At 44.4% G+C, this 25506-nt stretch overlaps 1 protein-coding gene across 27 annotated transcripts in view; it reads left to right on the top strand.

Annotated features, from left to right (window-relative positions):
- MACF1 (microtubule actin crosslinking factor 1) overlaps positions 1-25506 on the top strand; it is a 223520-nt gene that overhangs the window by 116218 nt on the left and 81796 nt on the right. For 23 of the 27 annotated variants that reach the window (XM_039328010.1, XM_039327991.1, XM_039327917.1 and 20 more), the window contains 13 exons: positions 450-585; positions 4068-9299; positions 10086-10235; positions 11623-11838; positions 13707-13856; positions 15262-15456; positions 17745-17903; positions 18586-18819; positions 19155-19376; positions 20186-20722; positions 22724-22900; positions 23279-23402; positions 24594-24802. In XM_039328010.1, coding sequence (XP_039183944.1) covers positions 450-585; positions 4068-9299; positions 10086-10235; positions 11623-11838; positions 13707-13856; positions 15262-15456; positions 17745-17903; positions 18586-18819; positions 19155-19376; positions 20186-20722; positions 22724-22900; positions 23279-23402; positions 24594-24802 — 7741 coding nt within the window. The remainder of the gene's footprint in view (positions 1-449; positions 586-4067; positions 9300-10085; positions 10236-11622; positions 11839-13706; positions 13857-15261; positions 15457-17744; positions 17904-18585; positions 18820-19154; positions 19377-20185; positions 20723-22723; positions 22901-23278; positions 23403-24593; positions 24803-25506) is intronic. The other 4 variants (XM_039327957.1, XM_039327948.1, XM_039327981.1 and 1 more) reach the window with 1 other exon arrangement.

Below are 25506 nucleotides of genomic sequence, written 5' to 3'. Positions count from 1 at the left end.
AACACACATAGAAGCCATATGGAACTTTGACCTGGACTTCTTATCATACTCTTTGTAATGAATTTTTATTCCATTTGGAGGTCTCCAGAAGACCTTGATGATGGAGGTAGTGGTCCACTTAAAGAAAAAGGTTGGGCGTTGCTGCCGTAGTAAGTTATTCCATCTTCCTATATCCAAGTCACATCTTGGATATAAAAGTGGTATCAGTATTGACTTACTAAATAAACACAAATTCCTGCTCATAGAGTATTTATAAACCAGTCACCCACCATTCACATTTGAGGCCTTGGGAAAGTGTGGTTCATTGATGTTTGAGGGTTTTGGCCAGGATGACCGTTTGCATGGGCAACTTTGTGTATTGAAATGCAGAATCTCCACCAGTTGCTGCTGCTGCTTGGCTGCCCACTGGCTGTGTTTCTGTTCCAACGGTCTTCCTTCCCACACTGCAGGCTTTCTGATCAGGAGAAGGTGCAGATTTCAGTCCAGCTGGATGCTCTCAAAGAAACTTATGACCAGCTCTGCTGTGATTCCACAGAACAGCTTCAGCAGCTGCAGAAACACATGGCTCAGGAGATGGCACATAAGGTAGCTCTTTTCCCATTCCCTTTCCCCCCACATTTGTGGCCTTCTTTCCCCAGCGGTAGAAGAGACGGTCCATGCTTAGAAGCACCCTGAAAAACTGTGAAAGTTCGTACAGGCAAACCCCCCCCCCCTGTTCCAGTCTATGACAACACGAGGACGAAATTCTCAGTCTGTATGGATTACTGGAAGCAAGCTGAGAGGGTTTCATATAGCTGTTAGTACATGGTAGGCTAGGCCTGTCCCCTGGAGGGCTCCTCTTTCTTTCTCAGAGAGAAGGTGTACTTTTGTGCTCCCTCCAGTAACGTTTCTCTTAGACAGTTGTGAAAGGCCTGTCAAGGTCGGCCTCTCATCACCACCCACCCTTTGAAAATATATAAGGAAACATGGGGTAGGAAATGCCCAGGCCTGCTCCCATCTTACTATCAGCCCCTCTCCTGCATTTGGCTGTTTCTGCAAGACAAGAAGGGACCAAAACTTATGGGAACTACCCAAGGAGCCCTTAGCAGATCCTGTGTAGAAGAAGACAGTGAAGGTGGAGGGGAGGATTGTTCAGGAAACAAAGAACAAAAGTGAAAGTCACAGAAATAAGCCAGATGACCTACAAAGGGAAGGTAAGATTGTGGAATGAAACTGAAAAGGAGTAAAGCAGAGTTAATAACTTGGATGAAATAGGATTTATGCTTGTAATCCCAAAAGAGCAAGGAGAAATAATTTTTCTCTTCCCCTCTCGGTTGGCCCACGGAAAGACAGTATGCACAGCCAGTTCCCAAGCCTACAATGCTCTCCAGTCATAAAGGTGTCAGTGGTCAAAAATAGTCAATTTCTTCCTTCCGTCCTGTTTTTCTGCAGCCTTCTGCTACTTGGTGCCCTCTTTTCTTATACCCTTGGCCAAGTGTCTGAGCATCCGTCCCATCTTTGTTACTGCTTTGTTCATAAGTCCTATCTGGATATATCTGTATATCATTGTATATAAATGTGATGTTCATGTGTCCAATGCAACCTGTATATCTGTGTGAAGTTGTGTTTTTAATGCTTGAAGGATCCCTCTACTTTGAAGCATTGCAAACCAAAACAGCCAGATTTTTTTTTACGTGGGGCAGCTGTTTTAAATCCTGGCATCACCGCATGTCACAAAAATCATCAGCAGGTTCTTCTCCCAAGTACTGTAACCAGTGAATTTAGGATTCCTTTGCCAAATTCTCTTTTGTCCCAGCCTAGAAAAGCCCATGTATTTCTTCCTGTCCACTATGATTCTTCTTAGGAACAATGTATTAAGGACCAGCATCCCTTATAATTCTGGGTGCTGATGTGAAACGTCATCGGCTCTGGGGAAACGGAGGGAGAGGAATCTGAAGGGTATTTTTCAATTTCACATGAGAATAAGAATGAAGTTCTGAAGTTTGGTTTGGGTGCTTCGTGGTTGCATGGAACCTCTTAAACATTTCTGCTTCTGGAAAACCTCCAATCCTTGGGGGTAGAAGGATTGTTCAAGTTAAGGCAATGGGTGGAGCAGACAGAGCTGCACATCCAAAATACCAAAACTAGCAGAAGTCTCTGCATTGAGCATGATGATGTGTCCCTGTTGTTTTCCGTTTCATGTTTATTTACTAGTCTGAATAACTGCCATTTTTTTTTACAATTTTCTGTTATTGTTTTTGAGAAACTAACCTTCCTGAAGTTTGCACCAAAAATCTCACTCTAGAAATGTGGGGCAGTTGTACGGGTTGGGCTCTGTGTGGGTGTTCTTTCTACTTTTTGTGCAAAACAAACAGTCGCATGCCGGATGCTAACCCCCAGCTTTTACACTGTGTGTGCCGTACGGCTGAGCTGCTACCTAAAGGCTCTGTCTTTAACTGCTCACGGCCAAGTCCCCAACTCGGGTAAGTAAGAAGCCTTTTGACGCTTCTCCTTCTCTTTCCCTCTTGTCTTAATATCTGACTGGGCATGTCTGGCGTCGTGGCTGTGGTGCTAGCAGGCTTGGAAGGCCTTTGCAATTGAACGGCCATCCTGCCTCGCTTGTCCCAGGGAGCAGGAGGAGGTTCACAGGGTGCACTTCTGGCTTTGACAGAAGAATCTCTTGGCGGAAGAATGCTGCACAACTTTCTCACCCGCGGACCTGTAGTCTTAATGGTCCAGAACTTCCAAGATGTAAAGATTCACAGATTCTCTTCCTCCTTTCAGTTAATGCTGACTTGCTAGACCAAGAAAACACAGCATTCCATGAGAGGCACCAGTGGGAGAGAGGCTATCATCAGCTTAAGCCGCAGCGTTGTCGTTTGGATCACTTTGTAGAATTGTACTTGCAGTGGTCTTGGATCCAGTTCCCATGGGATTGAAAAGCATTTTATTGAACACATTTCTTCACAGTTGCTTGCAGGGGGGGATGGTTAGGGGTAAGCAAGTAATTTGGTCCTCCGAGGGCAGACCACACGTATTTATTTACTGTATTTAATAAGCGGCTTCATTGTCCCTTGGAATTGGGCTGCTCATAAATTCAAATAAAATATTTTGTACAACTCAATATAGAATTCTCCCTCTTCCCCGTGACTACAACAAACCTGTCACGGGCTGTGCCTGAGCCCAAAAGGAGGACTACATCTTATGATCTCTTGGTTTCTAGTCCAGCTCTTTCCATGGCTCCAACTGATTTCTTCCCAACATCACGCAATTTAGATTTTTCAATGTAAGTGAGGCTGGCTCATAAAGACTTTAGAAGAATTGCAGCGTCTTGAAATTAAGAAAGCCACATTTGGATAGTAGAAAGCACTTGGCTGCATCTCTTCCTCTAGGCCAGTGTTTCCCAAACTTGACAATTTTAAGGCATGAGGACTTCAACTCCCAGAATTCCACAGCCAGCAACGCTGGCTGTGGAATTCTGGGAGTTGAAGTCCACATGCCTTAAAATTGTCAAGTTTGGGAAACACTGCTCTAGGCTGCCACTCCCAAACCCATCAAAGGGACGTTGTGAAAGTTGCAAAGCAAAAAGGGAACCTGTTGCCTCTCTAGGGAACTGCATGCTCTCTCCTGCTCCCTTTTCTCTGGCCTACGTGGGTGAGCTGTGTTGTGGTCCTTCTGTGCTTCCTGTCTCCTCCTTTGAATAAAGGGGACCCCGAGGAGTGTATGGCTGTGGTTCTTAGTGTGCTTCTCTCCCTTTTTCTCTGTCTTTTTCCACTGGGGAAAGTGGCTGCAAGGATGCTCCTGCTGCTTTGCTGCTCTTGCTGGTGCCCAAAATGTCTCAGTAGTGCCTCACCTGCCTGGCTAAATTGAGCTCCAAACTGAAAACAGTTTGCAAGATCAAAATTGTGTTCCTGTGTTATGTGATACAATGTATAAATTACCAGCCTAATCAAGATCTGCTCTCTAGTTCAGTATTCACCATGCTTTAGATGACTGAGACATCTTGGACTGGGATGCATTTATAAGTCAACTTTTACTGTGATTCTGATATTTCTTTTCTCTTTCCTCTTCCTGCTCCCCTGCCCCAGGGAAATGAGGCTATTGCTGGAGTGCTAGATCTTGGCACAATGGAAGTCTCCTCTATTTTTGACGCCATGCAAAAAGGTCTCCTAGACCAAGAAACAGGTCTTCTGCTCTTGGAAGTTCAGGTGATCACAGCTGGTCTGATGGTTCCCAAAGCCAGTGAAAAGCTCTCACTGGCAGAAGGCCTGACAACAGACATAATAAATGGCAAGATCTACCAACATTTAGAGGAACTGCAGGATGCTGTCGAGCTGATCAAGAACGTGCAACTCAAAGGTAGCCCGTTTCATCCTGTTGTTGCTGCCATCGAAAATGGAATCATCAGTGAAACTGCTGGGCTAAAAATAGCACAAATACAGCTTCTCACTGGAAGCTTTATAGATCCTTCCAGCCATGAACAAATTGATTTAGAAGATGCTCTTCAAAAAGGCATCATTACCAATCATTTTCATGAAAAGTTGGTATCTTGCTTGAACTCTTGTGAGGCTTTGACTGACCCAAATTCAGCTGAGAACATTAGCTTCAATGATCTGATGCAGCAGTGTGTCCCTCACCAGGAGACAGGATTGAAATTGCTCCCAATAAAACAGGTGCCAGGTGGGGTGGTGAGCTTGCAGTCAGGTCAAGAAGCAAGCATCCTCTGTGCAGTTCACGAAGGACTAGTAGAAAAGGAAGTGGCAATGGGATTACTAGAAGCCCGTCTCTTTGCTGGTGGCCTTGAGGACCCCAAAAGTGGTTGCCAGTTAACTGTGGAAGACTCTGTAAGACATAATTTAATTAAACAAAATCTGGCTTGTGATCTTCTGGTCAGACAGCTGCAGACTGGTGGCATTATAGATACAGTTACCAGAGAGAGATTTTCATTAGACAGAGCGATAAAAGGAGGCCTGGTGAAATCAAGGCTTGCAGTGATGATCCTGGAATCCCTTCATTCATTTGTAGGACTTGTGAGGCCTGAGTCAGGAGAGGTTGTGCCTGTTATGGATTCTCTGGAGCAAGGTATCCTAACTTCTGAGCTGGCTGATAAAATTTTAAGAGACAGGCAAAATATCAAAGCACTTTTTATAGCAGAGACTAATGAAATCCTTTCGTGGAAGAAAGCTGTCGATTGTGGAATCTTGAATAAAGATCTTGCCAAAAAAATAAAATCAACCTGCCTCCCTGACTTCATTCCAGGGATGCCCCTTTCTGACTCCTCAAGTAGCTTCCAAAGCAGAAGCTCTTCCTCTGCTCCACCAGTAGATCATGGAGAACAAAACCAGGGTCCCTTAAGAAGCTGTGAAGAAAGGATGTTGCTCTATTTGATGACTCACAGCTGTGTAAACATCCACAATGGTGAAAAATTGCTTCTGGTAGATGGAGAGTTAAGCAGTCTATCCGAAATCCTTGTGCCAGCAGAAGAAAATGGCTCTAGCATTGACCCTTTAGAAGCCAGCAAAATGCAACCCCAAGAATGGCATGAGGATGTTGGCAGGAATGCCACAATTGAAGAAACTGGATCCTGCAGTGAAATAATTTTAAATAAACTTAATTCATCTGCATCAGAAAAGAAACAGGAACAAAATGTGCAACACCACATTTGTCTGCCTAGCAAAAGGATTGAACTGGAAATTGGAGATATAAATGAATGTGTGAATGTGAAGGAACAAGAAACAGAAGCTACTCTTGCAGGAGACTTAAAAAGTGAGATGGATGACCCGAGAAGAGAGCCAGGTTTGATGATGATACAGAACAAGAGTCACATGGAACTGCAGGAGTGCAAATCCAATTTTGAAACTGAATCTAGGAATAAAGAAGTCAAATGGGAAGAGGCAAAGCGTGAAAAACAACTACCAGAAGAGGAAAAGATGACGTTGGAAGAGCAAGAGAGAGAAATGGGAAAAGGGGATGTTAGGCAAGAAGTAGAGTTGACTGCTGATAGTTTGGAAAAGATGGGAAAAATTCACATTGTAATAGATAACGTTGTAGAAAAGGTGACTCTTGCAGCAGTAGATAGGAGGCCAGAGGCTACCAGCTGGTCAAGCATGGGGAAAGTGCAAAATGGATCAACAGATGGCCTTTTGAATCGAGCTGAAGGGAAACCTGTAGATGGACATATAAAGAGAAAGCAGCTGGCCACAGACAGAAGAGCAGCTCCTGCCTATCCAAGTGCTAGTTCTGTATTGCCAAAATTATCTGCAGAAGACAGCCCTCTGAATGTGTTGCTGACACAGCTGCAGGAAGGTGGCATAATTCATGAGCAGACAGGGAAGAAAATGCTCCTGGATGAGGCCATTGCCTGCGGAGCTGTGTCCAGCCATACGGCCATTAAAGTGATGGGTGAGATGAAAATGTTTAGTGGCTTCTTTGATGCAGAGACCTCTGAGTCATTAACCACTGAAGAAGTAATCAGTGCAGGATTGATGGATGAGAATCTTCTCCAGAAGGTATTAGCTTCAGATCAAGCCATAAGTGGTATTATTGACCCATGGAACAAAAGCATTTACTCCATCAAGGAGGCATCTGATTTGGGGCTATTGGATAAAGAAACTGCCACCAGAATTTTGGAGGCACAAATAGTTACTGGAGGAATTGTTGATTTCAAGCGTGGCAAAAAAATGTCAGTCACTTTGGCTTCCAACCTTGGCCTAATACACAGATCCACTCAAGAAAATCTTAAGAAACTGGAGAAAGCATATAAGGGCAAATATGCTGAAGACACAATTAAAGAAAAACTCATTACTCTACAGGCTGAAATAGGAGGTATCTTGGATCCTAAAACTAAAGAACCACTGACCATTATTCAGGCTGTAAAAAAGGGATATCTGAGTGAGGAAAAAGCCTTTAGACTCCTAACTAAACAGATAGCCAACGGAGGCATCCTTCACCACAAGACTGGCATGAGACTTTGCGTAGAGGATGCTATGGAACATGAATTGATTAATGAAAACCTCTACCAAGATCTCAAAAAGGCAGAAGACATATGCCTACACCATTCCATTTATCCTGAAATGAACAAAATTGTGTCCCTACCCCAGGCCATATCCCATGGATTAATCAGTTCAGATTTTCAAAGCAAAGTTCAAGAAATACAAGCCTCAACTGGAAGTATATTTGATCCTGTTGTTGGCCAGAAAATTACATTGGCTGAAGCTATTAAGAAAAAATTATTATCCAAATCAGTTGTGGGACAAGCAGTAATTGCCTCTGAAATGAAGGAAGCTATTCTTTATCCAGGAAGCTGTAGATTGGTCCCATATTCAGAATTTGTCAGAAGGAGCAAAATTGACATTGAGTCAGGGCATCGATATTTAGAAGTTACTCCCTTTGAAGACATAAGAGATGAGGTGACTGGGAATGTATTGTTGTGTTCTCAGGCAGTTAAACTTGGCAAAGTAGACCCCATGCTTGCTTTGAGATTGCTGCAGGCTCAGGCAGACACAAGTGGCATCCTGGAAACCTCCACTGGCCAAAGACTATCACTGGCATCTGCTGTGGAAAAAGAAGTGCTGGATGAAGATACAGCTAAAGTCATTGCTATGAATCAGATTTTGACTGGAGGGATTGTTAGTGCTGAGAGTGGAAAGCGGGTAACCTTGAAAGAGGCCACTGAAAAAGGGTTAATCAGCCCCAAATTAGCCAGTGCAATTCAAGAAGCTGATCCAATCACCAATGAATGTGGACGTGATTTAGAAGAACCTAAAGGCCCTGAGCCCCAGAGGTTGCTGCAAAATGCTGCCTCAAAGCCTAAAACATTGGCCCTTTGTAAATATGCTAATAGTGAAGAACAGAGGGCGCCAGCTGAAGCAATGGACTCTGGTGCTTCTGCCAATGCTGGCCTTGGCTCATTGAAGGCAGGTGGGAAGATGGTGACAGATGAACCTATTCCCCCTTCCCCTTCCCCTGTCTCAACTGCGGGCAGCTCATTCAGTGAGTTTTTAGAGGAGAACAAATTGGCACCTGAGCTTGCCTTCATGTTGGACCCAGTTGAAGACCTGAGACTAAAGACTCAGGAAAAAAATAGTAAGAAGAAAAATAAATTGAGGAAGAAAGAACTTTTTAGAGGAGAGCTAGAAAGGCAAACCAGAAGTAATCAAGAGGCTGAAAAGATACTGGAAGGAAATTTCCCTCTGGACAGTAGCACAGTTAACGGAGACCGGGAGCAAAAAGAAAAAACGTTTCAGCTGGAAGAAAGTGCTCGTGTATCCCTTGGCCTTGGAATGGCTGGTAGGACCCTGTGCATAGAACCTGCAGAGGGGCAGGCATCCAAAGAACTCAGTTCTGTCATTCAACAAAAGAAAGAAGACGGTGATATACATTTTCAAGGCTCTACCAAGATTATGTCCAAGAAGCAGGCTGATGACAAATTGCTTCGGGGTGCCAAAATGGGGCTACCAAGTCAAGATTCAGAATTAAAAGCTCATGAACTCAGCACTTTGGAAAGTATTGACTCAAAAAACATTAAGAAGAAGAAAGCAAAAAAGATTAAGAAACAGAGCGCTCCCTCGTCAAATTCCAGGGACACCACTACGACAAGAAGAATCAAGGTGGAGTTAATCCCTAGCGCTGCAGAATCCTTGCAGGAAAATCCATCTGGTGGGGTAACAAGCCCACTTAAAGAAGGTGAAGTTAAAAGGCAGGACCATCAGGTAAGCAGGAAAGAGAAGCAGCATGTTGGAGCTGAAGAGAACATTGTAGATGACAGGAAAGTGAATATTGCCCAAAAGAGAGAGGCATCAGAGAAGGTTTCTGAACAAAAGGCAAGACTTTACAAAAATTCTTTGATAGATACCATAGAAGAACAAATATTGCTTAAAAAAAAGCAAATTTCTTTTAGCTCAGAAGAGCAGGTACTCAAGGTAATGGACTATACAGAATCCTTTGGGTCTTCTGAGTCAAAACCAGAAGATCTTCAGAACAGAAAAAATTTAGAGGACAAGTTAAGTTCTTACTCCTCTGTGACATCATTCATACAAGAAGTGGTCAAAGAAGTACCTGGAAAAGATGAAAGCATTGGTCCTAAAGAGCTGTCCATGTCTTCAGAAGCAGAAGAGTCATGGCGAGAAAGTGGCGTTGTTGGACCAGAGGGACAAAGGCTACAAGACAGGGAGTTTCCAGAAAGTAAAAATGATTCTTCTGGAGAGTTATGCATGCAGCAGGAATCAGAAGGAATCAGAGAAGTTGAAAATGTTGATGCTTCTTCCTGCATGGTTGAAAATACAGAAGAGAAATGTCAAGATGCTTCCACATCCACCAAGGTAGGTAGTTTAAATCTTATGACTGCTCATGCTTATCTCGTGGGGTTAACTAGACAACTAGAGTTTCTGAAGACAAAATAGACACGTAGTGAAAGTTGTCTGAAAGCCACTTTAGTGTAGTGGTGAAGGGGCTTGGCTCGAAACTGGAGAACCCTGAGTTCTAGACCTGCCTTAGGCACAGATGGATGACCTTGGGCCAGTCTCTCTCTTTCAGCCCTAGGAAGCAGGCAATAGCAAACCACTTCCGAAATCCTGCGAAGAAAACTGCAGAAACAAATTCCGTAGTCTTCTCCTTGAACTGTCAAGGGGAGAACTATGCAGCTTTATAGCTGCTTTATTTTATTACTCATTTAACTATATTTACTTGCTGCCTCCTGTCTGGATCAAAATCCAGAGGACGGCTAACAAAATTGTACACGGTAAATCGGTTTGTAAATTATCTAGCATGAAGGGTAACATCTGCACTAAAATGTTTAAATTGAACAATAATACAGCTAAAAGGCTAGCCAGAATTTGATATGGCCAAATCCAAAAACTAGTTTAATACGATGTTGGAATATTGTCAGTGATGGGGATCGGTAAACATTTTTTGGAAAAGGTCTAACAAGGCGAGGACATTCCGGAGAAATGTTTGGTAGAGTTTTGAAAAAAGATGTTTAGCTTAAAAAAATGTGATGGAAAAAGAAGAAACGGGGGTATTTATAGAAAGAAGTAAAAATGAACAAATGTAGCACCGTGTTCCTCCGGTGCCAAGAGAGGCCTGCTCTGTCTTTCCTGCTCTTCCAGGCGCCATCGAGCAAAGGGCTTTGCCTGAACTGCGAGGAAAGGCTGGTTGCGCTGCTCTCCAGTGTGCGGAGCATTGAGATGCGCACGCAGAGGGTTCAGCTGATGGATCTGAACCTCCCAGAGCTGCAAGAGCTGCTTCGCCAGGCTGAGGTGAGAGAAGCAGGCCCACGTCGGCCGGCTTGAGGACACTGCTGGGTCGCCCCTCCGAGCCTGGCCAGATCAGGGGATTGACTCCACAGGGCGGCTAGACCTGCAGGCTCCAGTTTCCCCTCCCCTCCTCGCTCTTTCACCCCGGGGAGTCATGGAGGAGTCAGCCTGAGCCTCTTCCTGATGCTTTCTTCTTCTTTCCCAGGGCTTAAGGAATGATTTTTGCCCTTTCCGGTTTTGCCTCCAGGACCATTTTCATGGTTCTCTGCAGGCAGGATATGCCAGAGGAGAGCTATGCGGTCAACTGGGGCTGAGACTAGGAGCCATCTTGGTTTGGGCCTGTAGCTGCTCCTGTGAGCACAATACAGGGTTGGTTAAAGATTGGTTAAAGCAAGATGCCCTGCTTAATTTTCATTCTTCCTTTACTCTCTGGGCAACTGGGAACAGAGGACCTAAGGAAAACCAAGTGCTGTTCTGGGTAAAACAGCTTTGACCTGAGGGTTTATAATTCAGAGAAGAGACTCTGTTATTCCAGGGATGGAAGGATCCCTTGGCTCAAATTAGCAGCTTCCAAGCCCTGGAAATTTCCCCTGTGGATCCAAGCCCTTTCCAACTCCCCCTCGTAGCCCACTTCCCTCTGCCAGTTGGATGGAGTTGCCAGGCTTTGGCATGTATGTCTGAGACTAGAAAAATATGGTTCTGCCAAAAGTAGGTGAACTGGGTATGTTAGGGATGTATCCTTGCCTCAGTTTCCAAATGGTTAACAGCTCTTGACTATTCATGTCTGTCTGTGTTTCTTTCCTCCTCTTGCTTCTCAAAGTGCCTTCGTGTGCTTGAGTCCTAATGTCTACTGGGCCAAGAATGAAAAATGGGTGGACTCGGTAGCTAATCATAAAGATTTGGAATTACTCCTGGCTGAGTCCTGCTCTTGATGAATTGGGCTGGGAGAATGGAGTTGCTTCCTGCCTTGTCTGTGTATTTGGACTGGGCTCTAGATACTCTTGGAGCACATTGGTAACCGTCTCCAAAAATAAAAATTATGGAGAGAAAGATATAAAAGCCACATTGTGCCTTCTGATTCTTAGAGACCTCAGTTAAGAAGCACTCTTTAAGCCCAGCCTCCTCTAATTACATTTAATTATACTTTACATTTAATTATACTTTAGCCACGGAAAGAGGAGCTTTGTAGGAGGGGTTGGTTCAGCTGTTTGGCCCCAATTTAGCTTCATGCTCGGACAGTGATGCCAGTGCCGTAGCTGTGGGTCTTCTGCTTGGGCAGGGTTAGGCTGGCCTGGAATGGATAGGCAGAGGGAGTGTGAAGCCCAGGTTTATTCCAGATTTGGAAAACGCTTTCCTTTGCTTAGGTTTAACAGCATCCTCTTCATCTTAGGCCTTGGATGGGGAGCTGAAGGATCTGTCAGCGCCTGTGAATCAAGAGCTGGAAGCCGTGGAAGGGATTGTGGCCAGCTCTCCTCCAGAGATCCCGGAGCAATTATTGAGGGCTTTGGAGAAAGACGCCAAGAACCTTTTGAAGTCTTTTGACTCTGTCAATGACATCCTGACATCTTGGCAGCTAAACCTTCACACTGCAGTAGAAGCAGAAAAGGTATTGCCTTCTTTAAGGGCCAAACACATTCTTGGTGGGAACAATTTATCAAACACGGGATAGTTTTGGCACTCAGACTTTCCAGAAAAAGGTTGGATGAAAGTGAAAGATGATGGTTATCCCATGTGCTTTTTTTTTCTACACGTGACGCAGAGCAGTTGACCTGGGAAATTTTTTACATAAACCAAAAGTGGGCATTTGGAGCCCAACCTCTCTAAAGTCAGGTGGGTTTTAGAGGCCCTGCTGCAACAAAATATGTTGCAGTTTAGTTCATAAAGTAAGAAATGACTGTTAAAATAAACTTCCTGTTGTGGAATACTGCTGCTGTTTTTCATACATAGCATGTTGGTACAAGGAAATAGCATACATATATACTGAATGTGAGATGTGCAGTACTTAATTTGACAAATGTTTATATAATTATATATATATATATATATATATATATATATATATATATATATATATATATATATATATATATATGGTCTTTGGTTGTTCGGGTTTTCTCCCGCGTAAAATTGGAAGTGTCTTGGCGACGTTTCGACGAAGTCCCATTCGTCATCTTCAGGCTGGTGTTTTCAGCTTCGTGCTTTCGAGCAGCACCATGCTGCTCGGAAAAAACAAAGCACGAAGCTGAAAAACACCAGCCTGAAGATGATGAATGAGACTTCATCAAAACGTTGCCAAGACACTTCCAATTTGACGCGGAAGAAAACCCGAATAACCAAAGACCTACATACAAACATCCGCGAAAACCTCAGAAAACATATATATATATATATATATATATATATATATATATATATATATATATAATATAAATAAATTATTACACAAACACAAACATACACGCATTCTCACACTAACCTGATACTACAGCATTAAGGAGCTCGTTTGGTTAGAAGAGAGGAGCTTTATTTTGAAATGGAAAAAAGGTGGTTGACTGGAATTAATTCATTAATGGCTCCTGGGCTTCTCTGCTATTTGTTACTGTTGTGTTAAATGAAAGGTTATCTTGTTTGCTGCCAGATATTTTAGCCCCATTCCAAAAGGGAGGCAGCTGGGCCTTTCCCCACTCTCTTGGGTCACAGCCTTTTCCTCTGTGTCCCCATGATGGTGTGGTCTTCCCTGCCATCCACAGCCCAAATCACCCTTGGCTGCCCTGGGAAGGTCTCTCTTGAGGGAAGGTCCAGTTCCGGGAGGCAATTGGAGCCTCAACTGCACAGGGGCTCTTCTTCCAAATGAATGCCCTTGTCCGAGTTTATGACCAGCTCAAGGAGCTGCCTTTATTTGTGGGGGTCCATTCAAACCCTGATTTCTTTTCTTCTGCCCCACAGAAATTATTTATTTACTTATTTACTTATTTATGTGTATCCCACTTTTATTATTTTTACAAATAACTCAAGGGCCAAACATATCCAACATGCCTTCCTCCTCCTATTTTTCCCAGAACAACAACCCTGTGAGGTGGGTTGGACTAAGAGGGAGGGACTGGCCCAAAATCACCCATTTGGCTTTCATGGCTAAAGTAGAACTTGAACTCAAGGTCTCCCACTTTCTAGTCTGGTGCCTTTCTGCCTCTGTGGCAAAAGCCTTTTAAGAAAGGCACTCACAATTTTTCTCACAGTATAATACAGTTGTTTTTCTGCACTTTCTTAAAATGTATAACTAGCTTTGTGGCAGTTCTTTTGTGAGCCTGCTTACAAGAACAGTTCTGAGGGAAAGACTCCCGTTGTGGCATTAGTTTCATTTCAGAATTGTCCCATATCTTGAAAGGGTGACTGTCTTTAGTGCCTTTCATTAATCTTGGTTTGCTTTTGTGTTCACATAGCGGTTTTAATTCTGTAGTCTCTTTTTGTTCTAAGGCTAAAATCCAAATCCGGCATGGCGAACTCCATGGCAGATTGCAAGGGTTGCTAAAGTGGGTGACAGACACCACCCAGCAACTCAGTGGCCTTGAATCCCACGCTGTGACTGAGGCCGGCAGCTGGACCCCCTACCTTCAGAGATACAAGGTAGCCATAGCAACAGCCATGTTAAGGTTGTCTGAAAAAGCACAATGCAGTTTTGGGGATGGGGGGGTGGAATAAGTGGCGACATTTCATTAACCGTGCTGTCTTCATTTCTTGAGACCTCACCACCGTCATTCATTCTCCTGTTAGCTGTTTGAGCTTGCAAAATATCACAAGATGCGGAAGGCAGCTTTTTAAACATGGCTCTTCCAGCATTGCACATAACAGGCACTGACCTCCCAGATGCCCCTGGAGGATCTGATGGGAGATGCTTCCCAGGGGAAGGTCACAGGCCCTTGGCTGCTGGCATCTAATAGCCAGAATTGCCTTTCTGATTCTTGAAATTACGCTCTTTCTTTCCAGGCAAAAAGCTGTGTGTTTTTGTGCCGGTTTCCTTGTTCTCCCGCACAAAACCTGGAGTCATCCAGGTCTGTCCTCTCCCTTGGATGAACCTCTTCCCCCTCCTGGCAACTGGATCTTTTGGCCTGTCATTTGGGAGGGGGTGAGGGATGGATGAATGCTGGCTAGCTATTTATCATCCATGTGTTTAAATTTATAAATACTGCTTTGGGCCAGGACCCATTGTAATAGGCAGTGACTTGTTTGGGTTGTAACCATCTATAGTGATGAATTCTGCAGGCTCTTGATATGGGAATTCAGAGAAAGTTTCCTTTCTAGAGTATGATCATGGGTCCTGGATTTGTTCCCTTCCTCCCAAGACAGAGACATTTATGGCACGACTTTCACGAAAAGAGGGAGTCTCCTGCTTCAGCCAAATGCTGTGGGGCACGGCTTACTTCCCTGAACGGTGAAAAGAGCTCCAAAGCAATGCAGCAATTTATGGCTTAGTTTCCTTTAGAGAAAAGAGAGCAGCACTGGATCCCATTTTATTAAGGACTGTTGATTCTTTTTCTTTCTCTTGGTGGCAGAGAAAGGATTGAAAGCTGTAAGGTTAGCCTTTAATTAGCTGCAACCGAAATGTGGTTTGAATACAGGACTGCGCCATTAAAATTGTTAGTCTTATGACACATGGCAGGAAAATCGTTTCCAGTGCGCTTGCAGATATGGTGGTGCTCTAAAAGAGGAACGGCTAATTCATGATATATGTATCCTAACTGATGTAATTTAGCTCTGGAGGATGTCATGGAAAGACCCTGCCCTGTGGTATGCACCACCTTGATGATTTCAGAGGAAACAAACTCTTGGAATCTAACAGACCAGGGATATTGGTTTGTTGCTGGCCAGTGAGAACACAATGGAAGCTGACTTTCAGAGGAAAAAGAAATCCAATGAATTGAACCTAAGATGATGCTGTAATGTGGTTTCTTCCAGTTGAGTAATTTCTGCCCAGCCTTGGAATAATTTGCCCTGCTAACAGTTTCTCTTTCTGTTCTCTTCATATGGCCAGGAACTGGCAAAGCCCCTCACAGAGACTAAAACTCATCTTGATGAGATGGCCTTGAATATCCAGTTCTTCGTTTCTGAGCACGGGCAAGACTTGAATACTGAGCAAAGTGGGCAGCTGCTGAGGCTGCTGAATGACCTGCAGAGGTCTTTTCTGGAGTTGTCCAAGAGAGTGACCACCCGCACTGAAGTCCTGCAGGTCTGTCTCCAACCAACAGAGCTGATGGAGGAGATGACGGGGTGGACTGCCCTCTTCTGGGCTGCCTTGTCCATGACAGGGAGCAGTGTGGTTGTGGTTGTGTGTGCATGTGTGGCTTTTCCTCTAGAATCTAGACGGAGTAGTGGTGTTCCTGCTGGGCTTTGCAAAACCTTTAGGCTGGTCTCATTCAGGACATTGAGTGAGTGCAGAACAAAAAGGATTTCTTCTCTTGGCTTTGCTGATCAAGAAGGGCTGATGGACAGAACTGTCTTGGGCAAGGAAGACCAGTAGAATTTCTGGAGGGCTGAGAGGAGAGACAGGCAGGCAAGGGAGGTCACAACAGATAGAGTGCGTGACCCCAAGATTAGCTAGAGTCTTCGAAAAATGCAAATGCATGTGAGGGCAAGAGTCATCTTTTGGGCTGTCACTCAAGTGTGCTGGAATTTGTACATAATGTACATTAGCATGAGCTCCTCTAATATATTACATATGAAAAAAATTACATATGAAACAATCCCTAAAGGTAGCCAACCTAGATTAGGTGTCCCCAAACCTTTAAACTTGATGGGCACATTATGGATTTTGAGAGCAGGTCATTAGAGAAGACTTCTTCCAATTAAAGTATTGGATTTTGCTCCAAATGCACGTCTTTGAGTTTTCTCTGCTGAAAATCAAATTGCATTTTATGCACTGAAATAATTTAAAAATTAGTGCACCAAAATTCACTAAATGATTGTAATGCAATTATTACTTAGACACATCTCCAAATAAACTAAAAAATACTTTATTGAAATGTCTGTAAATATTTAAAATTAACTCAGCAATGTGCCTGTTCTTATACAATACTGCTTCTATTTTAGGAAAATATGGAAATAATTATTTTTTCTTTTAAAGGAGGCATGCATCCTCAGAGATTTTCTGAAAATTTTAACTCCAATCCTCAAATTGCCTAACTTTATTAATGATTCTTTATAAAAAATATAGCAGCACAAAATATTCTGGTTCCTCTCCTTGTTAGAGAGAAGCGGGGATAGGGATAGTTACATTTTTATATTAATTGTGGTGTTGTGTGTGTGTGTGTGTGTTTGTGTGTGTGTGTGCATACATGCATGCAGGGGATGTGGGGGAGGGAGGTTTTCATTCCCAATCTGAGGGAGAAGGTAACTTTTGCAAAGGCTGTGGTTGGAGATGGAAGAGGGAACCTTTCCCTGCTCAGATGCAGTGGCCCTGATCAAAATCTCTTTTCAGCTCTAATTTTGCCCCCAACGGAACTTCTGGATTTCACCCCAGCCTCCTCGGACCTTGACACCTTCTCCTTGGGCTGCCCACCTTCCTCCACGCTTCTGGACACAATTCTGTGTCTGCTGCTCACCCACCCTCTGCCTCCCCTGTTCAGGGAGGGGGTGTTTTGTTTAACAGTGGCCTCTGTCCCACAGTGCTGTTCTGCCTCTTGTCTCTCTGTGTGTATTAACCGATGTGCTTTGCCTTTTCAGATTGAATGTATCCCATCCCTAATGCAGAAGATCTCCTTATGCTGCCGAAGAGCACTTTTGAGGAGAGCTTCTCTTACTCCCTTTCTCAAACTGCTTTTGTCGTTTGGCTTAAGACTGACAGAGAAAGCAGGACAACTCCTTTGGCCCAAGGATCAGCAGGGGCCAAGCATTGAGAGGAGGATGGTCCAGGGTCACACATCATGCTCAATCACCTTAAAGTTACTCTGTGCCCAGAGCAGCCTCCCCCAACCCAGCACTCTCCAAGTGTGCTGGACCTCAACTCCCACAATCTCCAGCTTGCCTGGAGGGTCTGAATTGAAGTCCAACACCACTGGAAACCACTAGTTGGGGAAGGCTGGCCAAAAGATGTTTGTGTGGAATCTCTCTCTGTCTTGCTCTCCTTCACACACCCAAACACACCGGGCCTGTCTCAGGAATGACCTCTTGTAGGTCCCTGCAGTCGAGCAAAGGCATTCTACATGGCCTTTTTTCTTCTCAGACTGCAAACAAAAATTGACAGGTATTTTCTTAGGCTGGTGACAAACATTTGAATGCCTTCATCCATTTCTTCCCTCCCAACCTTCCCTCCTACAGTATGAGTTGAGTCCTATTGTAAAATTGACATGGAAGAGGAAAGGTGCAGGTGAGCAAGAGAGAGTAAGAGACAGATAATGCATCTTGTCCTCCAGCAACTTCTGTTTCTCTGTTTTACATTTTCTCTGACTTTGTTTTTTTATTCGTTTGATAAGCCTTAAAAAACTCCTTCATTTTTAAAAACTCAATCTTGCCATGTAGACACTGCAAGAACAACAAGCCATACGAGACCACAAGCTGCAGGAGATGTGCACCTGGATGGATCAGGCAGAGGCCCGTCTGCAGGGTTCCCAAGCAGCCACAGCAGGGGCATCGGGAGAAGACCTCTCTGCCCTGGAACACAGCCAGAAAGACGTGACCGTAAGCACGAAAGACCTTAGGGTGAAAGGCAGAACCTTTTCTGGGGGCCTGCGGGCCTGATGGGAGAGCTTTCATGAAACACTCTGGCTTCCCTCTTCCATCGTGCTCTCCATGAGGGAACCATCAAGACTTTAAGCAGTGTTTCTCAACCTTGGCAAATTTAAAATGTGTGAATTTCATCTCCCAGAACCACCCAGCCAGCAGTTAAAGTCCACACATGTTGACGTTGCCAAAGTTGAGAAACTCTATTTTAGAGGGCAAAGAAGATGACCTCAGTGGAGAGATGCAGGAATTATTCCTTAGGCAAAAGGGGCTTTTTCAAACTCAGAACTACAAGATAATATTTGGAAGTGGCTCAGGCAGCTGCCTCCCTGATGCACAAGAGGATAAGCGGGGGAAGGAGATACAGCTCAGTCAGACCTGCAAGATTTGGTTATTGTAGCCAATCCCAATAGCCTACCTGGGAAATTGATTTTCTGGTCTAGGCTGCCTGGTGGGTTGAATAAATAAATAAAATCAAAATGTAAAAGTAATGGTAAGTTTTGATAAATGTTTAGTGGGTGGCTCAAGAAATCTTTTTTGACTGAATCTGTTGAAAAAGATGATTGGAAGAGAGTTATAATGCCAGCCTTGAAAGTCAGTTCCTAGAACTTTGCAGAAGGGTTTGCTTATTGTTATCCAGGACTTGCGTTGGAGCCTACACAGCCAGACTGCTTCCTTTACGAGTGTCTTGAAGGCGACAGAGGACTTTCTGGAGGAGAACAGAATCAAGCTGCCCCCTGGAGAGCTGGAATCCCTGCAAGAAAAGCTCCATCAGGCTCAGGGGCAGTTTCTGTCTCTGCAGGAAAGGGTGGAGGCCGCCCAGAAGGAGCTTCAAAGTGCTGTGAGCTCTGTAATGCAACAACAGACAGAAAAGGTAGGACAGTGCTACGGGCTGGGTAATTTTATCTCTTTTATTGCTGGATGATCCCCCGTTAGATTCTGCACTGAGTAGGAGATTGGATGCCTCTCCTCCACCTCTACATCTGATTCAGTCACACATTTTAGGAGGAGATGCGGTTATATAACTGTATGTAAGTTGATTGTTGCAGAGTCTGTCAAAACTGCTATGGAAGGTGCTCAATCCTAGGGAAGGATTCCTGTCTTATCCTTGCTGCACAACCTGTTCAAAGCAGCCTGCTCCAGATGAAACAGTTTATTCATATCCAAGGAATTTTGCTACTTTGTCTCCTCTCAAAAATTTGTTCCCAGGTTAAAGTGATCAAAGACTTTGAAGAAAATCAGAGTAAGATTGAATCCCTTCTACATTGGGTGGCATCAGTGAAGAAGTCTAGAGGGGTCCCAGAAGATAAATTGTGGCCAGTGGGAAAAGATGGTGGAAGACATGGAGGTGGAGAAGTCCAAGATGCTCCTGATGGCCATTGGTTGGAAATTGTTGAAAAGAATCTTGATTTGCACTACACAAGTTTGAAGGTTGGTGCATCTATTCACTGAGTAACATCCTGGCTTGGCTATGAATTCATTTGTGTCATTTCATTTCTAGTCACTGCCTCCCAGATTCAGTTGTGTTGATTTTCGACATCTTGGCTCTAATCCTAACCTTGAATGCATCGTAGCCCTTTTCTGGAAACCAAATGTAAATCTTTAGGTTGGGTGAGAGTCCCAGAATTGGACATTCTGTCCCAGAGCACACTCAAAGCACACCTCTTTATCCATATTCATTAAAGAGGATTAACTGGCCTGGAAGTTTCTCTGAGAATAATGAATCAATTGCAGCATCAGCATCACGTAGATTGAAGGCTGAGAAGCAGGCTTCCATCTCACCTATTTCATAGTAGCCATCCTTGGCTTTCAGTTCATTCTTTAATACAGGTCAAAGTGCTGCAGTTGTCTGCATTAGTAGATAGTTTTGGGCATGGTTTCTCCAACTCCAGATCATCTATTTACTGAGGTGATTGTGAGGTTTGCCTCCAAGTGTCCCTCCTGACCCTTTTCATCAATGAGATTGATTGGCATCCACTGTTTGTTTGTATCACATTCCACTATGATGCATTCCATGTTGTTTGGAAGCAGCCATGGAAGGACTCCTGTGTATATGTATATAATAACTATACAACTAGAACAATCTTGGGCTCTCTCTGTTGGGAAGAAATGAGTCAAACCTGGGACATCTATAAGAACCAGATATTTCTCTTCCTGGCCCGCAGGGTCTGGCTTTGATTTTTCCATTGGTAGTTTGGTTTTGATATACTTTTGACATAGCTTTTATGTTTTCTTTCCAGCTCCACCACCAAGAGTTCCTTTCTCACCAGCAAGATGTCATTCTAGCCACGCAGTCAGCCCAGGCTTTCCTGGACAAACAAAGCCACAACCTTACACCTGAAGAGAAGCAGAATCTGCAAAGAAGGCTAGAAGAGCTGAAGGACCAGTATGCTGCTTCCTTGTCTCTCACGGAGGGGCAGCTCAAACAAGCGCAGACACTCCAGGATGAGCTGCAGAAGTTTTTGCGGGACCACCAAGAGTTTGCAGCCTGGCTGGAACAGGCTGAGCAAGACTTGGAGAAGATCTATGCAGGAGATGGCAGCCTGGAGTCCCTTCAGCCTGTGCTCCTCCAGCAGAGCAGCTTCTCTGAAGATGTGATTTCCCACAAGGGAGATTTACGTTTTGTCACGATGTCAGGGCAGAAAGTGCTGGATGCTGAGGAGGCTGTGATTGCTGCAAGTGGAGGGGAGCCGTGCCCTGAGATATTAGCCACCAGCACATTAGTGAAGAGCAAACTGGAAGACGCCAACAGGAGATATGGCAGCCTCCACTCTAAGGTACAAGAAACCTTTAAAGGGAAAGGGTTATTCTATCTGAGCAGCCCATTGTACCTGCTCCCCAGTTTCTTTTCATTTCTTCTGTGACATCCTCAAAGCCAGGGTAGGTGTTAGAATGTGGTTGTAGAAAAGTATTTGCCTCCTGGCAGATTGTCTGAATTTTTGCATATGCCAGTGAGGAAATGCAACTGTCCCCCCATTCAGTCTAATTAAAAGGATAACTGGGGCCAGTTGTTTCATTAGAGAGTCATGCTGATTCTCTTGCAGACTCAATGGTATTTCTTGCAGATATTCCTGTGCACCTTTGCTGCTTCTGTGCTGTGGTCTGTAGTCAGTCTGTGCGGTCTCCTTGCAGCAGCCAATCACTCAGCTTCCTCAGCTTCTTGCAGAGTTGCCACTTGCTGTCTGTTGCTATCTCCTCAATTCTGGATCTGTAATCCAAAACTGAAATTCATACAAATATGGTCGTAAATCTGAAATGAGAGTTGATGTTTAAAAGCCCTCAAGTATTGGCTCTCTACTGGGCCAAATTCCTATTCGGTGATAGGAGTGACAATTGATTATTGTAGAAAATAGCACTAGCAATAGACCTATGTACCACTTCACAGTGCTTTACAGCCCTCTCAGCGATTTTACAGAGATAGCCTCTTGCCCCCAATAATCTGGGTCCCCATTTGACTGACCTTGGAAGGTGGAGTCAACCGTGAGCCGGTCAGGAGGGAACTCCTGGCAGTGGACAGAGTTTGCTTGCAATGCGTTGTAAGCACTGCACCACCGAGCATCATTGCTTGGCAGTTATTGCAGCTAAAACAGGTATAACCAATTTGAAACTAAAACCAATCACTTTTGCACCCTCACGTATCACATGCTGGATAGCTTTATTTATGAAATAAATGAAATTAGTACTGTGCTTGGTTCCATGTGGTCCCTCAATATTTTACATATTTCAATAGGACCCACAGGAAACTCTGATAATATACAGCTGCAAACGTGCAAAAATTCAGAAAACCAGAAAGGACCAAATACTTTTTTCCAAAATGACAAATACCCTTAGGGTTAAGGATGGCTTTTCTAGAACCATCTCCCTCTCTGTAGTTAACTGGGGGGCATTCTGTATGGGGGTAACTTCTGCCTCTGTGGGGAAAGCTCGCTTTACTAGTTCTTGCTTTTATTAATAGAGATGTGTATATCCCTCATTTTATCCCAGTTTCCTGGGATAAATAGCAATGGGTCTTACTACTGATATCTTTCTACCAATAGCAAATAACTTTAATTCTGAGCTAATAGCTTTGATTTTCTTATTTAATTTGATTTTATGGATGTTTAAATACATTTTTAAAAGAGTCAGTTTGGCTTATTGGTGAAGGCATTGGGCTACAGTCAGGGAGAAGAGCGTGAGTTCTAGTCCTGCCTTGGCTGGGAAGCTACGGTAGCCAGGTGACCTTGGGCCAATCGCCCTCTCTCAGCACTAAGGAGGTAAGGACAAGCTGCTTCTGAAAAACCTTGCCCAGGAAAATGCAGGTGCTTGTTCTGGCAGTTTCCACAATTGAACAGAAGGAAAAAGATACCATTTTGGTGGTATTTTATGTAACAATTGTTTTGAGGTCATTTTGGAGGTATCTCAATTTGTTCCTTATGCAGTTTCGGGTTTATTTAGGACAGGGCTTTTCAACCGGTGGTACGCGTACCACTGGAGGTACGTCGGCACCTGGCAGGTGGTACGCGTATGACGGGTTGAAAAGCACTGCAAAAAAAGTGTAAAAAAAAGTGTAAAAGTGGATGAGGTGAAACGGCGGCAGCACCACACAGGCTTGTGGGAAAGTCAGCTGGAGCTGCGCTGAGAGCCCAGGATCAGCGCGCGCAGCTCCAGCTGATTGGCGGCAGCCTTGGGGGTGACAGGCAGCACCATGCAGTCGTCAGGCGGAGATTCAAACAGAAAAAGTGTTATTGGGGGGGGATGTTTTTAGAAAAGCCCCACCCGGTCTTTCCTCCTGTTTGCAGTGCTCTGCTCTCGGCCTCCACCTGAACCTCCTGCTGGATCGCTCCCAGCAGTTCCAGGATGTAGCAGGATCTCTCCGGTCGTGGCTGCAAGAGAGCGAAGAGGCTGTGACCCGCCTCCTGCTGGAGCCCATCTCCTCTGATCCGGCCATTTTGCAAAGGCAACTGGTTAGCGCCAAAGTAAGTTACTCCTCAGCTTTAATCTTTTGCGGACTTTTTGCCTGTAACTTCAGCTGGAAAAGCCTGGGCCACACTACACAAGCCTGCATTTTTATTGGCTGGGCATTTTGGCAGGGGGCAGTGGGGGGAGAGAGCTTTCTTTCAGAAGCCTCAGTGGGAACTGGCATCTTCCCCCTCCTGCCTTATGTAATGGAGGGCACCAGTATGGTTCTCAGGTGAAAGAAAACCAGAAATAACCGTTCCAGATCATACCTTTCTAAGGGGGTTCTACATAGGCTTGAGCCTCAGAACCTCTTTTTAAAGACATGAACTTCTTTAGTCCAGTTCTGGTATTTCTTCCTGCCTTGAATCCTGCCTCCTTTCTGTTGCTTCTAACAGCACCTGCAGGAGGACCTTGCAGAGCATCAGGTGCCTGTAGAAAAGCTTGAAAAAGCTGCCCAGTCCCTCTTGGAAATACGGGAAGCCCCAGTTCCTGACCACAGAGGCATCCAGCAGATCACAGGTAAACCTGGGGGGGGGAAAGGTCTAAGGAAGCTGTTCTTACTTGGTGCACTCCAAGTCTATTAGTCTGCAATTCAGCATGACCAATGCTTGAGGATGGCGGGGGGGGGGGCATTAAAGCGAGGAAGAATGTCTTTGGAGTATTTGTTCTCAAGGACTGCGTTGAAATTTACGGCTTTAAACCCCTCCTCAGCCCTCCTAGGCAGTTTCTTATAATGTTGCAGAACCTTGAATGCTTTGATCCCAGGCCATTGGAATTGAATCAGAATCAAACTAGAGCTAGAAGGGACCTTGGAGGTCTTCTAGTCCAGCCCCCTGCTCAAGCAGGAGAGCCTATACCATTTCAGACAAGTGTCTGTCCAGCCTCTTCTTAAAAGCCTCCAGTGATGGAGCACCCACGATTTCTGGGGGCAAGCTGTTCCACTGGTTAATTGTCCTCACTGTTAGGAACTTTCTCCTTAATTCCAGGTTGCTTCTCTCTTTGATCAGTTTCCAACCATTGTTTCTTGTCCTGCCCTCTGGTGCTTTGATGAATAAAGTGACCCCCTCTTCTTGGTGGCAACCTCTCAAATACTGGAATACTGCTATCATGTCACCCCTATTGCTTCTTTTCTTTTCTTTAGACTAGCCAGACCCAAATCCTGCAGCCACTCTTCATATGTTTTAGTCTCCAGGCCTTTGATCATCTTAGTCTTCTCTGAATTTTTTTCAAAGCCTCAACATCTTTATTGTAGTATGGTGACCAAAATTGACTGCAGTATTCCAGGTGTGGTCTTACTAAGGTTTTATAAAGTGGTACTAATACTTGATCTTGAGTCTATGCCTCTGTTTATACAACCCAGGATTGTATTAGCTTTTTTGGCTGCTGCACACTGCTAGCTCGTAGTCAAGTGATCGTCCACTAGGACTCCAAGGTCCCTCTCACAGTTATTGTTTTTGAGCCAGGTCTCGCACAATTTGTACTTCTACCTTTGATTTGTCCTGCCTAAATGTAAAACTTTGCTTTTCTCCACATTAAAACTCATTTTGTTGGATAGGGCCCATTGTTCAAGTTTGTCAAGATCTTTTTGGATCCTGAGCTTGTCTTCTGGAGTGTTGGCTACTCCTGCCAGCTTAGTGTCATCTGCAAATTTGATGAGGAATTCTTTGGCCATTTTAATTTCCCCCTGCAATTCATTTGATTCTTGCACAGATTCCACTGTGAGCCGATTCCAGAGCCTTTTGTGTCGGATGGCCGAGCGCTCAGATCTTTTGCAGAAGTCCATTGCTCAATCTCAGAGTGTCCAAGAGGCGTTGGAGAGCCTCCTTCAGTCCATGGCTGAGATTGAGGAAACTCTCAAACAGGAGGATGGGTCTGTATTCTCCTCCATTTCCATCCAGGAGGCACTTGCTACAAACACGGTAAGATATTTCACTTAGCTTTCTGACTGTACTCTTGTTCCAGAATTTAAAAAAGATGGGGACTTTTTGAACACCGAAAATGTCTCTGAACAACCGGGACTTTCCTTGTCTTTATCATTATTAATTTTATCCAAATCCAATTTTGAAAATGATTGAACCATAGATGTTGCTTTCAGTACAAAGGTTTGCTATATGGCACCTGATCGGTGATCAAAGCTACTCCCTGAGCATATGCAGAGTGTTATTTCAGTTGGTGGACAGCCATAATTAGCAGACTGAGTATCTGAGATCAAAATGGAGATCCGGTTGAATGTGGAATACAGAACATGTTGCTCCTTAGGAGTAGATTGGAACACTTTTCACCCAAAGTCTCCAGAAAGGAGTTATGAATAAAATAGTAGTTTCCAAAGTTTATTATAAATTAAGCAGAGTTCTTTCCCACGGGGAGAGCTGGAATCTGGAGTGATTCCAAACTTCTGGGTTGTTTCTATCCAGTCTTCAGTCTCAGAGAACCTGCATCCTTTCCCACCGCAAGGAGCAGCCAGCCAGGCGTTAGCACTGAGCAGAGCCCCGGGGGACAGAAGGGGGGAGAGTGACAGAAGCTTTTACAAAGGCCTCAGAACAGCCCAGTCCAGGCAGGTGGCCTTGTGCTGCCGCTGCACTGCTATAACCAAAAGCGTTAAAAAAACACCCCACGGCACACC

The sequence above is a fragment of the Crotalus tigris genome, unplaced genomic scaffold (genome assembly GCF_016545835.1).
Source record: "Crotalus tigris isolate CLP2741 ecotype Arizona unplaced genomic scaffold, ASM1654583v1 scf7180000017614.5298720, whole genome shotgun sequence".
NCBI classification, from domain to species: domain Eukaryota; kingdom Metazoa; phylum Chordata; class Lepidosauria; order Squamata; family Viperidae; genus Crotalus; species Crotalus tigris.
This window is presented reverse-complemented; position numbering and strand designations above follow the sequence as displayed.